Genomic DNA, 13,162 nt, shown 5'->3' on the forward strand with positions numbered 1-13,162 from the left:
CTGAAAGCACTTTGTAGTCAATTAAGTGATTTTCAGGGTGCTGACATTAAGAAATATAATGGACATGTTGCTTCCAGCAAAGCCTCAGAAATGTGCAAGTGATAACAACCAAATGATTTGTTTTAGATGTTGATTGAGCAATAATCATCAGCCAGTATACGTCGGTGATTCCCATTCTTCTTCAATTAGTTATAGAGGATTTTTTAATGTTCAGCTGAGTGGGCAGATTTTACCATCGAAAGGCTGGCACCTCTGTTAGGACACAGTTCCTTCAGAACTTCTGTGTTTAGATTTCTGGAGGGTGATGTTGAACATGTAACCATTTATCTTGTCGAGGATGGTACCAAATCACCTTGTGCATTGTAGACTAGGTAGATCTGTCGGCGCTGTTAAATCTTCCATTAGAAAGGGTGCAGAGATTTATGAGGATGTTGCCAGGACACGAGGGCTCTTGGCAGAGGTTCAGCAGGCTAGGAGTCTATTCCTTGAAGCGCAGGAGGGTGAGAGGTGATCTTAAAGAGGTAGACAAAATAATGAGAGGAACACATTGGGTAAATGCACAGAGTCTCTTGCCCAGAGTAGGGGAATCGAGAACCAGAGGACATAGGTTTAAGGTGAAGAGAGAAAGATTTAAAAGGTCATTTTTTCACACTTCGGGTGGTGGGTGTCTGGGACGAGCTGCCGGATGAGATAGTTGAGGCAGGTATTATCGCAACATTTAAAAAACATTTAGAGGGGTATATGGATAATACAGGTTTGGAGGGATATGGGCTTGTTTCCTTCCATCAAGCAAAATAGGCAGCCTACCATGAGAGTGAAGATATAGAGAGCTCAACTCAACCACTCAATGAGACGAGGAGAATTTGGACTACGCACCCTCTCTTTCCATATCATTGATCTGAATCCATAGCAAATGTTTCCCCTTTGCCTATCTGTCCATCTTCTCTGGTGTTTGTGGATTGTGTGTGCAAATTAGTTGCTCTATCTTGCTGCATGTTGGTGATAACGATTTAAATGAATCCTAAACAGCTATTGCATTTTGTTCATTAAATGTGAAGTGCTGTACATGATTTAGATTCATGATTTTGCTGTCGCACTGACCTCTGTAGTCATGAAGACCCTCGAAAGGCTTGGCTGGCCAAGCTGAAAAATATCACAAAGCCCCCTGCTGGACCCTCTGCAATTTGCATATCGGGCCAATAGATCTGTGGATGATGCATTCAACCTGGGCCTGCACTTCATCCTCCAGCACCTAGATCGCAAGGGGACCTATGCGAGAATTTTGTTTGTTGATTTTAGCTCTGCATTCAACACCATTGTGCTAGAGCTACTGCAGTCCAAACATTCCGAGTTGACTGTGCCTGAACCCCTCTGTCGGTGGATCACCAACTTTCTGACAGACAGGAAGCAGAATGTGAGACTGGAAAAGCTGACCCTCAGCATAGGAGAACCACAAGGCTGCCGACTCTCCCCTCTCCTCTGCTCTCTCTACACCAATGACTGAACCCCCACTGACTCCTCTGTCAAGCTTCTCAAGTTTGCGGACGACACAACCCTGATTGGACTGATCCAGGATGGGGAGGAATCTGCCTACAGACAGGAAGTGTCAAAGCTGGCGTCCTGGTGCCATCGCAACAACCTGGAGCTCAATGCTCTTTAGACAGTGGAATTGATTGTAGACTTTAGGAGAGCTCCCCCTCCCCTCACCCCACTCACCATCAACAACACCAGTCACATCTGTGGAGTCTTTTAAGTTCCTGGGAACCATCATCTCCAAAGACCTTAAGTGGGGGGCTATCTTCGACTCCACAGTCAAAAAGGCACAACAGAGGATGTACTTCCTGCAGCAGCTGAGGAAGCACAATCTGCCACAGGCAATGATGGTCCAATTCTATATGGCCATCGTAAAGTCTGTCCTCACCTTCTCCATCATGGCCTGGTTTGGCTCAGCCACCAAGCACGACACCTGGAGGCTGCAGCGAATTGTCCGATCTGCTGAGAAGGTTATTGGCTGCAACCTTCCCTCCATTGACGAACTGTATACTGCAAGGGCCAGGAAGCGAGTGGGTAAGATCACCTCTGACCTCTCTCACCTTGGCCACAAACTCTTTGAATCACTTCCCTCGGGAAGGCGACTCCGGACTGTCAAAGCTGCCACAGCCAGACATAAAAACAGCTTTTTTCCACGAGTAGTAGCTCTACTCAATAACCAAATATCTGTAGCCTCCTTTTGCTCTGGTATTTTATTTCATTCACATGTTTAATCAATAATGTTTTATTATTAATGTTTAATGTTTTATGTCATTCTTAACTGTCACTGTGTGTCATGTTGTCACTTGTGGGCGGAGCACCAAGGCAAATTCCTTGTATGTGAATACTTGGCCAATAAACTTATTCATTCATTCATTCATTCATTCATTCATTCATCCAGGTGCGACAGAGGTTTACCTGCATCTCTTCCAACCTCATCTATTGCATCCACTGCTCTAGATGTCAGCAGATCTATATCGGTGAGACCAAGCGGAGGTTGGGCGATCGTTTCGCCGAACACCTCCGCTCGGTCCCCAATAACCAAGCTGACCTCCCGGTGGCTCAGCACTTCAACTCCCCCTCCCACTCCATCTCCGACCTCTCTGTCCTGGGTCTCCTCCATGGCCACAGCGAGCAGCACCGGAAATTGGAGGAACAGCACCTCATATTCCGTTTGGGGAGTCTGCATCCTGGGGGCATGAACATCGAATTCTCCCAATTTTGTTAGTCCTTGCTGTCTCCTCCCCTTCCTCAGTCCCCCTGCTGTCTCCTCCCATCCCCCAGCCTTCGGGCTCCTCCTCCTTTTTCCTTTCTTGTCCCCGCCCACACCCGCCCCCGATCAGTCTGAAGAAGGGTTTCGGCCCGAAACATTGCTTATTTCCTTCGCTCCATAGATGCTGCTGCACCCGCTGAGTTTCTCCAGCTTTTTTGTGTAACATTCATTCATTTAGTTGAGTTTAGTTTAGTTTAGACATACAGTGCTGAAACAGGCCCTTCAGCCCATCGAATCTGCGCCAACTAGTGATCCCCACACATTACACTATCCTATACACACTAGGAACAATTTACATTTTTACTAAGCCAATTAACCTACAAACCTGTACATCTTTGGACGTACTTTGACAAATAGCCTTGTTGTTAAATATTCTTTATGCACATGTGTTACACACCTCTTAAAACTTTTGACTCTACTTTAAACTGTAGACTTTCGAGATACAGTTGAAAGCAGGCCCTTCGCGCCAACCACCCAGTACACTAACACTATCGCACTGACTAAGGAAAATTTCTAATTTTACTAAAGCAAATGACCTTCAAACCTGTACAGATTTGGAGTTTAGGAAGAAACCAGAGCACCTGGAGAAAAGCCACGCAGTCACGGGGAGAACGTACAAACTCTGTACAGAAAGCACCCATAGTCAGGATCGAACCCAAGTCCCTGGTACTGTAACTCAGTTACAGTGCACCACTGTACCACCCCAAGAAGAAGACATTTGTGTCTGTTGTGGCTCAGTGCATTCTCTTCTTCCTTCACCCATCAGTGATGGGTTGTGATGCAGATAAATCTCCCGATAGAAATGCTATTATATGCAGTGTCTACCTTACAAATTGCAGCGCTGCACCTCTGTCCATTACTGATATAGATTAAAGCTTGGGAATAAAAGCTGGAAACTGCAGAAGATTGAAAGGTTTACAACAGATGCCTAAATTTCTGGCTTCTCCATCATTCTCTCTTATGTAGAAGTAATGCACCAGTCAGCGTCTTCTAACCTCTGTAAGCAACCATCTGTCACCCTTCATTTAATACTGAAGGTTATGAAGAAATTCACATATTTTGTAAACTTACTATTTAATTGTGTTCTCAAGAGTCGCTGATGTGAATGGAAAAAAAGCAAATAGGGCTCATTTTGAGATTAAAGGGAAATGTCTAGAAATTCTTCTGTGCCTGAAAAGACATCTTTAAACCACTGATACAAAGTGTGCCCACATAGAGTGATACAGGGTGGAAACAGGCCCTACAGCCCAACTTGGAGGGATACGGGCCATACGCGGGCAGGTGAGACTATTATAAATGGGGCATGTTGGTCGGCAAGTTGGGCTGTAATACTCCAGATGCAACAGAGCTTTCTAGTCAAACTTTTCTAGAACAGTTACAATATGGACATTTATTTAACAATTTGGAAAATTGCCCAACTATGGGCTTATTCACAAAAACAGGACAAATTCCAATCTGTTTGATTACTGCTCAATAAATCTTATCTCAATAAACAAGCAGCATAGTGGCGTAGCAATAGAGCTACTGCCCTCTAGCGCCAGAGAACCGGGTTCGATGCTGATCACAGGTCTGTCTGTATGTAGTTTGTACCTTCTCTCTGTGACCACGTGGGTTTTCTTCGGGTGCTCCGGTTTCCACCCACACACCAAAGACGTACCGGTTTGTAAGTTAATTGGCTTTGGTAACATTGTAAATAGTTCCTGATGTGTGTAGGATAGTGTTAGTGTACGGGGTGGTCGCTGGTCGCCGCTGATAGGACAAAGGGCTTGTTTCCACGCTCTATCCCTAAAGTCTAAAGAGTGGCAGAAAGTGCCATCATGCAGCCAGGAGGAAACTGAGGATCGCGGAGAAAACCCGCGCGGTCACGGGGAGAACGTACAAACTCCATACAGACAGCACCCGGAGTCTCAAACTGTTGTCTAAGAGAGATTTATCAAGAAGAAAGACACAAAATGCTGGAGAAACTCAGCGGGTGAGGCAGCATCTACGGAGAAAAGGAATTAGCGACTCTTCGGGTCGAGCCCCTTCTTCAGACTGATTTATCAAGAAGACATGGACTTAAAGTAACTGGTAAAAACTCTAGATGGAAAGTAAGGAAAAATATTCACCGAGTGGATGGCAGGGTTTTGAAATTCATTGTCTGAAAAGGTGGCAGAGTCAGAAAGCCTTTCTGCATTCAGACAGTAATTGGATGTACATTTGAAGTAAAATAAACTCTATAGTATTGGTATTAGTTTCTTAATATTATGGGGGTTTTCCAGGATCCCCAGTTTCCTCCCACACTCCAAAGACAAACAGTTTTGTAGGTTAATTGGCTTAAGTAAAAATTGTAAATTGACTCTAGTGTGTAGAATAGTGTTGGTATATGGGTGATCACTGGTTGGTACGGACTCGGTGGGCCGAAGGGCCTGTTTCCACCCTGCATCTCCAAAGTCTAAAGTCTAAACACTTTTAGCTCATAGCAGTGGGGAAGAAACTGTTCTGATGGAAAAATAGTGCCAAATAAACTCCTTCTGTAATGTAAACTTTATATCATCACAAAGAAGAGACAGCAGTACAACTTATTACACAGTGAACAACACGTGTGAAGAGTTACCAGTGAAGCAGGTTAAACCCATTGAAGTGGGAGTCTGGAATAGAGTGCACTAGAGTGGCAAATGTGTTTGAGGAGGTTTTTGAGTAGAGATAAACCTTGCATTTTTATAGCATGTTTGTATACTGAGCCCACTGGCTGAAAATATCCCTTTAAAAACCTTTGAAAGGAGCTTCTCTGAAGATCGGGTATGGTGTAATGATGTCACCACTACAATGACAAATTCAATAACACAAATTATACTTGGCTAGAGACTATCATTTGCCTTGAGTGCTCTCTTGCAGTATCCTCAGGGATCACTTCATATGGAATAAAATGTAATCTCAGTCCCTTTTGGGGTCCTATATTACTCAATTTCAAACAATTGAGGTTTAAGAACTGAATAATACATTTCCATTGTAAGGATGAGTATATATCCTACTGTATTGACCAGCTTCACCTAGGGTGATGCTGCTTCCTGCTTTTTGCATAGTTCTATAAATAATTCAATCACCTTGATGAATTTAAACCAGCGACTAACGTGAATGTTCCGTTACATTTGTCCCTGTTCTAGCTTTCAGTAATTGCCACATGACTTTGTGTGCCGACACAAGCTACCGACGGGTGAAACATTTTCATTCAGTCCGCAGGTGTTATATGAGCATTAGATAGCTTTGGTCTTTCTATCCACAGCCTCCGAAGATGTTCCAGTGTAAGCTCAAACATTTCCACATTTTTTGTACATTTTCCTTGAAATCCAACAGAGCAATTACCAACAACTTTAAATCCATGTCCTCTTGCAACCATAGTTTTGGACTCAGATGAAGTTCAACAATTTCCAACCCTAACCATTGTTCTATTTGTTTTCAACCAGCATCAGTTGGTTGCTATTCCCATTAGCACCTCTGACCTATGCTTGTCCCATTGCCATCCCTATGCACACCACTTTTCCTGTTGGGCAATTGTTGCTGCCTTCAACACCACCTCAGACCTTTCAGTTCATTCCTTCTTTCTCACTGCCATCTCTCTGCCCCAGTTTAAAACCTACTGGCTTGCGATGCCCTGGGAACAGTGAACATCTTGTGTTCTCCTTACCTGTTTGTCTGCACCTACCTGCAGCAGATTGCCTGTCAGCATCTTGGTCCACTAAGTCGCTTCTGATGTGTAGGAAGGGACTGCAGATGTTGGTATAAACCCGAAGATGGATACAAAATGTAGACATGGGCGATTGTTTCACTGAACACCTTTGCTCAGTCTGCCTGGACCTGCCTTATCTCCCAGTTGCCAAAAACGTTAATTCCCCTTCCCATTCCCATACTGACCTTTCTGTCCTGGGCCTCCTCCAAATGCAAATTGGAGGAACAGCATCTTATATTTTGCTTGGGCAGCTTACAACCCAGTGGTATGAATATTGCTTTGTCTAACTTAAAGTAACCATTGCATTCCCACTCTCTCCATCCCTCCTCCCACGCAAATCGTACCAGCTTCAAAGTTGGCTTGTTGAGCCTCATTACCTGTGCTTGTTCTTACCTAGGCCACAGCTAACAAAGGCCTGTTTCTTTTATCATCATTACTTTGTTGCACATCTTTCATTCATTTGTTTTGTATCTCTCTACATCACCGTCTATATCTCTAATTTCCCTCTTCCCCTGACTCTCAGTCTGAAGAAGGGCTCGACCCCAAAACGTCACCCGTTCCTTTTCTCCAGAGATGCTGTCTGACCCACTGAGTTACTCCAGCTTTTTGTATCTATCTCCAGTTCTGATGCGATGGGCAAGGTGGAGTACGGTATACCCAGCCATAGATATGCCATGACAGATGCCTCCAGCTCTCAAACAGATTCAAACTAATCCTTCAAAATTGATTTTAAATCATACCGCTGTGAGCTACCCGGCAGGAGGCCACCGAGAATGAAGGGGAACCTGGCGAGGGGGCGCCTGAGAACAAAGGGGGGGCCCAGAGTGGGGGGGCGGGGGGAACAGGCAGATATGACTGTTCGAAACGTGGTGACGCTTGTTTAGGTGAGGTCTGCTATATGATTTTACCGGGCTGTATGCAAAACTAAGCATTTCACTGTACCTAGGTACATGTGACAATAAAGTATCACTGAATTCATCATTGATTCTCATTGAGAAAATTTAAATATCATTAAAAGTGAAGGCACTTGAATACACGAGAAATTTACAAATAATCGATGAATCAACTGTAGCGTCTTTGACCTGTACCTCTCTCCCCCACGTTCATTCCTCTCTATTGAGACCAATGGAGATGCAGAACCTGCCTCCGGTCTAACCTAATGTACGTTCAGTGAGCAGAATTCCCAGGATAACGGTTGGGAAACAGCAGGACTATATCTATATGCTTTGTACTCATTGGGCATTGTGCGTAGGTATGGCAATGCTTTACTGACTGAATGCAAAAATAAAAAATAATTTTACGGTACATCTGTACAGGTGGCAATGAAGATTCATTGACAATTGACCTCTGTGCCACTGATTTCCTGTACACAATCCGCGGTGGAATTGTAATCAGAATGAATGTGGTGAGGACCTTACAAGAAATTTGGGGCTTGCACCTTCCTGCACAAATGCACATCTAATGTAATTCTAGGCTGTTATCTTTCCGACATTTTCCAGTCTTGACAAGAGTTCATTGTGGAAAACTATCAAACGGCAGATGCTTAAATCTTGAGCAAAACTCAAAGTGCTGGAGAAAATCAGCCGGTCAGGCAGCATCTGGAGAGGGAATGTGCAAGAGATGTTTCAGGTTGGAACTCTCCTTCAGACTTATCTTTATTTAAGGGGAGTTAAAATGGTTAGAAACCAGGAGATACATTGGGCCCTGGTGGACAGAGAGCATGTGTTTAGCAAAATGATCGTCTGATGTACGCTTGTTCATGCCGATGTAAAAGAGGCTACATTGGGTGCATCAAGTGTAATGGACGAGGTTTGAAGAGATGTGCATAAACTGGATCTTTGTACTCTCTATCCCAATGAGTAGGGGGAGCAGAGAAATGTAATAAATTCAACATGGAAATTGAGAACATTTAACCTACAAATAATTTATGGGTGTGGGGAGCGTGAGAAAATTGTGTTGGGGCCAATTTCAATGAATTGCACCATTAATTCTCTTATGTAGAGAAGAACTGCAGATGCTGGTGTATACTGGGGATAGGCACAAAGTGCTGGAATAACTCAGCATATCAGGCAGCATCTCTGGAGAAAAAGGATGGGTGACATTTCTGGTCGGGAACAAAACGATCCGATTCTTGTTCTCGTTCTCCGAAGAAGAGTCCCAACCCGAAACGTCACCAATCCTTTTACTTCCGAGACGCTGCCTGACCCACTGAGTTACCCTGGCACGTTGTGTCTATCTCCATTAATTCTCTTTCTCTCTCCACAAAGCTAGTACAGCCCACTGAGCATTTTCTGACTTTGTTTTCAGTTTGCTGTACGCTCATTCCTTTCTCATGTAATAGTGTGTACATTGCCACAGTAGTTAAGTGTTAATAATATCTAGAAGCCCGCACTATTGACCTGCTGCTTCCCACTACAGAACAAGAACTGCATAGAAAGGAACCGCAGATGCTGGTATGTACCAAGGATAGACACAAAGTGCTGGAGTAACTCAGCGGGTCAAGCAGCATCTCTGGAGAAAAAGAATGGGTGATGTTTTGGGGTCAGGACCCTTCTTCAGACTGAAAGTAGAGGGGAGGGAACTGGAGGTAAGAAAAGGCCAGACCAAAGCAGGGCTGGCAACAGTTGACCAAGGAAGGGTGTAGACCATAATGTCCCATTGTTGGCTGAGGAAGAGGTGATAACACAAAGAGATATAAGGATACGAACAGTGGAACTAGTAGGTCTTTGGTTGAATTGTTTTAATGCTCCTTTTAGAATGAAGTTGGTTTATTGATTTTATGGACATGGATATAAAAGCTGGGGCAGGCCTGCTCATCCATACAGTAAAATCATGGCTGATCTTTTATTTCAATTACTTTAAGCACAAACCCTAAATTCTTTAACATTGTAAAAAATTACTGCAGTCTATGCTGAACATACTTAGTGACCAAGCCTCATTGAATAAAGGATTCCAAAGACTAACCAGTTTATGTGAGAAGACATTTTTACTCATCTCTGTCCTGAATGGTTAGAATTTAAGCCCCTCATATAATAGACAATAGACAGTAGGTTCAGGAGTAGGCCATTCGGCCCTTTGAGCCAGCACCGCCATTTAATGTGATCATGGCTGATCATCCCCAATCAGTACCTCGTTCCTGCCTCTCCCCATATCCCCTGACTCCGCTATTTTTAAGTATATAGAGGAACCATGCTCCCTGTCTCGGTCCTGATAAACCCTGTAAGACTTTTATTTGTTTCAACACATGTTCACCACTCCTTCTACCTCAACTAACCTCAGCAGATGGAATATTTAATACCAAATCAATAAATCTGGAATAGAGAAATGGATACATTGGTGCCTGTGGAGCAAGGTAGACTTACACTCATTGGAGTGTAGAAGAATGAGAGGTGATCTTAATGAAACATGCCGGATTCTGAGTGGGATTGGCAGTCTTGATGAAGTTTTCTCCCGTCAGGCTATCTGGAACGTGGGAGCACAGTATTAGAGTACGAGACCGCCCTTGTAAGTTGGACACAAGGAGTTTCCTTTTTCTTTCAGAGGGCCATGATTCTTTGGAGTTCTCTATTCCAGAGGGCAATGGAACCAGAGTCATTGATATTCACAGCTAAAGAGAGACGTTTAAAGCTTGAAGGACTCAAGGGGAACCAGGAGAATGTGGGGAAATTATGTTGAGAGCAAGATTAGATCAGCGTTGCTTTCCCTCACTCTCCGTCCCCCACCCTCCCCCCCCCCCCCCCCCCACCCCCCCCCCCCCCCCCCCCCCCACCCTACCCTAGTGCTCCGACTAGTTTCACTGCTTATGAATAATTTTACTGACTCTACGTCTCCTTGTCACTTACCTCTCAGTTTACAATGAACCGTTCTACATTCCCTTATCATCGTCTGCTGTGATTTGTGTTTTCACACCTTTCCCCTCCATATTTCTAGACTCCCTCTCATTATGAAGAAGGCTCTCAACCTGAAACATCACCCACTCCTTCTCTCCAGAGATACTGCCTGGTGAAACCCAGCATCTGCAGTTCCTTCTTTACAATCTACACTACACATTAGAACTGCCATGATCTTTTTGGATCTTTTGGGATGGTTGAACAGGCTCAAGGGGTTTATTCACCTGTTCCTGGTCCTCATCTCTATGCTCTTACACATTCTTGTAAATAGGTTTGTTAAAGACTTAAAAAGAAGGAAGTCTGCATGCTTACCAAGTCTGGTATTCACGTGGTTGACATTTTAACCGCCTTGTGAACTAACCTCGATTGCGTAATATCTGCTGACCCATTCCTGCAAAGCCCACATCCCATGAACGACTGGATCCAAAACATAAATGAGACATGAGTGCCTGTGGAAGATGGGTTAGTGTTCACAGGTGCCTGATGGTCAGCAGGGACTTGGTGGGCCGAAGGGCCTGTTTCTATGCTGTATCTTGATTTGCTTATTTCTCTGCCTCATTGTCTTCTTGCAATACTCTGAAATATGTACTGAAGAACATTTGGTTCCTGGCTGCAGGTTTCTGGAAACAAAATTGATGATATTGACGTGACCCATTTCAGTAAGAGCATTGGGATATGCAATTCTAATGGCTTTCTCAGCTCATGCATTTTCTTGAAAGAGTCACTGATGTCGCTCATTTTTAAATTGGATGTTGATTCAGTCTTTGGGAACTGGGATAATTCAATGATCCATTTCATTTTGTAATAAAAAGGAACTGCTGAGGCTAGTTTGTAACAAAGATAGATACAAAATGCTGGGGTAACTCAGCGTGTCAGGCAGCATGTCTCGAGAGAAAGTGGATAGACGGCGTTCCGGGTCGAGACTCTTCTTCATTTCTTTTTACTTTATTTCTTACAGAAACAGGAGAGGACCAAAAGATGCGGAGTATCAGCATTGAACCATTGCCAAAGGCAGAGAGCAAAGAGAAAGGGGCCCACGGTGCTTCAGGAGAACTAATCAAATCTCAGGAATGGGATTGTAGCCCTGGACCTCCGGCGACCAGTCGAATGGGAAGGTCCTCAGTTAGCCCGACTCTGTTAGCTGGGAATAACAGTTCCGACACCATGCGTCAAGGTAACTAAATGATTGCCAAATACTGAGCTCTCCAGAATGTGCGTGAATGGTCTTTTAGTGGTGCACGAAATCAGGAGAGGAATCGATCGGGTAGATGCACAAAGTCTCTTGCCCAGGTTAGGGGAATCGAGAACCAGAGGACATAGGTTTAAAGTGAGGGGGGAAAGATTTAATAAGATTTTCTGAGCAGTAACTTTTTCACACATGGAATAAGCTAGCGGAGGAAGTAGTTGAGGTGGGTATTATTGCAATGTTCAAGAAACATTTAGGCAGGTACATGGATAGGACAGGTAGAGAACGATATGGGCCAAATGCAGGCAGGTGGGACTAGTGCAGACACGTTGGCCAGTGCGGGCAAGTTGGGCCGAAGGGCCTGTTTTCACGCTGTTTGACTATGACTCGATTGTTGATCGGACTTTAGGACTTTATCTTGCACTAAACATTATTCACACTATTCCCTTTATCGTGTATCTGTACACTGTGGATGGCTAGATTGTAATCATGTATTGTCTTTCTGCTGACTGGCTAGCACGCAACAAAAGCTTTTCACTGTACCTCGCCACTGAATGTTGTCAATGTGAACATATTTCTCCGGTAGGAGATGAGGAGAGATTTCTTCAGTGAGAGGGTGGTGAATCTGTGGAATTATTTGCCATAGAGGCTGTGGAGGCCAAGTCAGTGGATATTTTTAAGGCAAAGATAGATAGATTCTTGATTAGTGCAGATGTCAGAGGTTATGGGGAGAAGGCAGGAGAATTTGGTTTTGAGGGAGAGATAGATCAGCCATGATTGAATAGCGGAGTAGACTTGATGAGTGGTCTAATCTACTCCCTATCACTTATGATCTTATGTCCTTATGACCTGCAGTTGTACAGGGTCTTGGTGAGACCACACCTGGAGTATTGCGTACAGTTTTGGTCTTCAAATCTGAGGAAGGACATTATTGCCATAGAGGGAGTGCAGAGAAGGTTCACCAGACTGATTCCTGGGATGTCAGGACTGTCTTATGAAGAAAGACTGGATAGACTTGGTTTATACTCTCTAGAATTTAGGAGATTGAGAGGGGATCTTATAGAAACTTACAAAATTCTTAAGGGGTTGGACAGGCTAGATGCAGGAAGATTGTTCCCGATGTTGGGGAAGTCCAGGACAAGGGGTCACAGCTTAAGGATAAGTGGGAAATCCTTTAAAACTGAGATGAGGAGAACTTTTTTCACACAGAGAGTGGTGAATATCTGGAACTCTCTGCCACAGAGGGTATTTGAGGCCAGTTCATTGGCTATATTTAAGAGGGAGTTAGATGTGGCCCTTGTGGCTAAGGGGATCAGAGGGTATGGAGAGAAGGCAGGTACGGGATACTGAGTTGGATGATCAGCCATGATCATATTGAATGGCAGTGCAGGCTCGAAGGGCCAAATGGCCTATTCCTGCACCTAATTTCTATGTTTCTATGTTTCTATGCAAAGACTATTCGGGTCTTTGAATGGTGCCAACAGAAGAAGTATGTGTATAGGTGTTGCATCTCCTGCTACAGGGGGAAGTGTGATGAGAAGAGGAGTGGGTAGTGGAGATGGAAGAGTGAAGCA

General features: G+C 44.1%; 1 protein-coding gene across 3 annotated transcripts in view; it reads left to right on the forward strand.

Annotated features, from left to right (window-relative positions):
- nyap2a (neuronal tyrosine-phosphorylated phosphoinositide-3-kinase adaptor 2a) overlaps window positions 1-13,162 on the forward strand; it is a 145,269-nt gene that overhangs the window by 97,230 nt on the left and 34,877 nt on the right. For all 3 annotated transcript variants that reach the window (XM_055645616.1, XM_055645617.1, XM_055645615.1), the window contains one exon: window positions 11,361-11,576. In XM_055645616.1, the coding sequence (XP_055501591.1) occupies window positions 11,361-11,576 (216 nt within the window). The remainder of the gene's footprint in view (window positions 1-11,360; window positions 11,577-13,162) is intronic.

This window comes from Leucoraja erinacea, chromosome 14, assembly GCF_028641065.1.
Source record: "Leucoraja erinacea ecotype New England chromosome 14, Leri_hhj_1, whole genome shotgun sequence".
NCBI lineage: Eukaryota > Metazoa > Chordata > Chondrichthyes > Rajiformes > Rajidae > Leucoraja > Leucoraja erinaceus.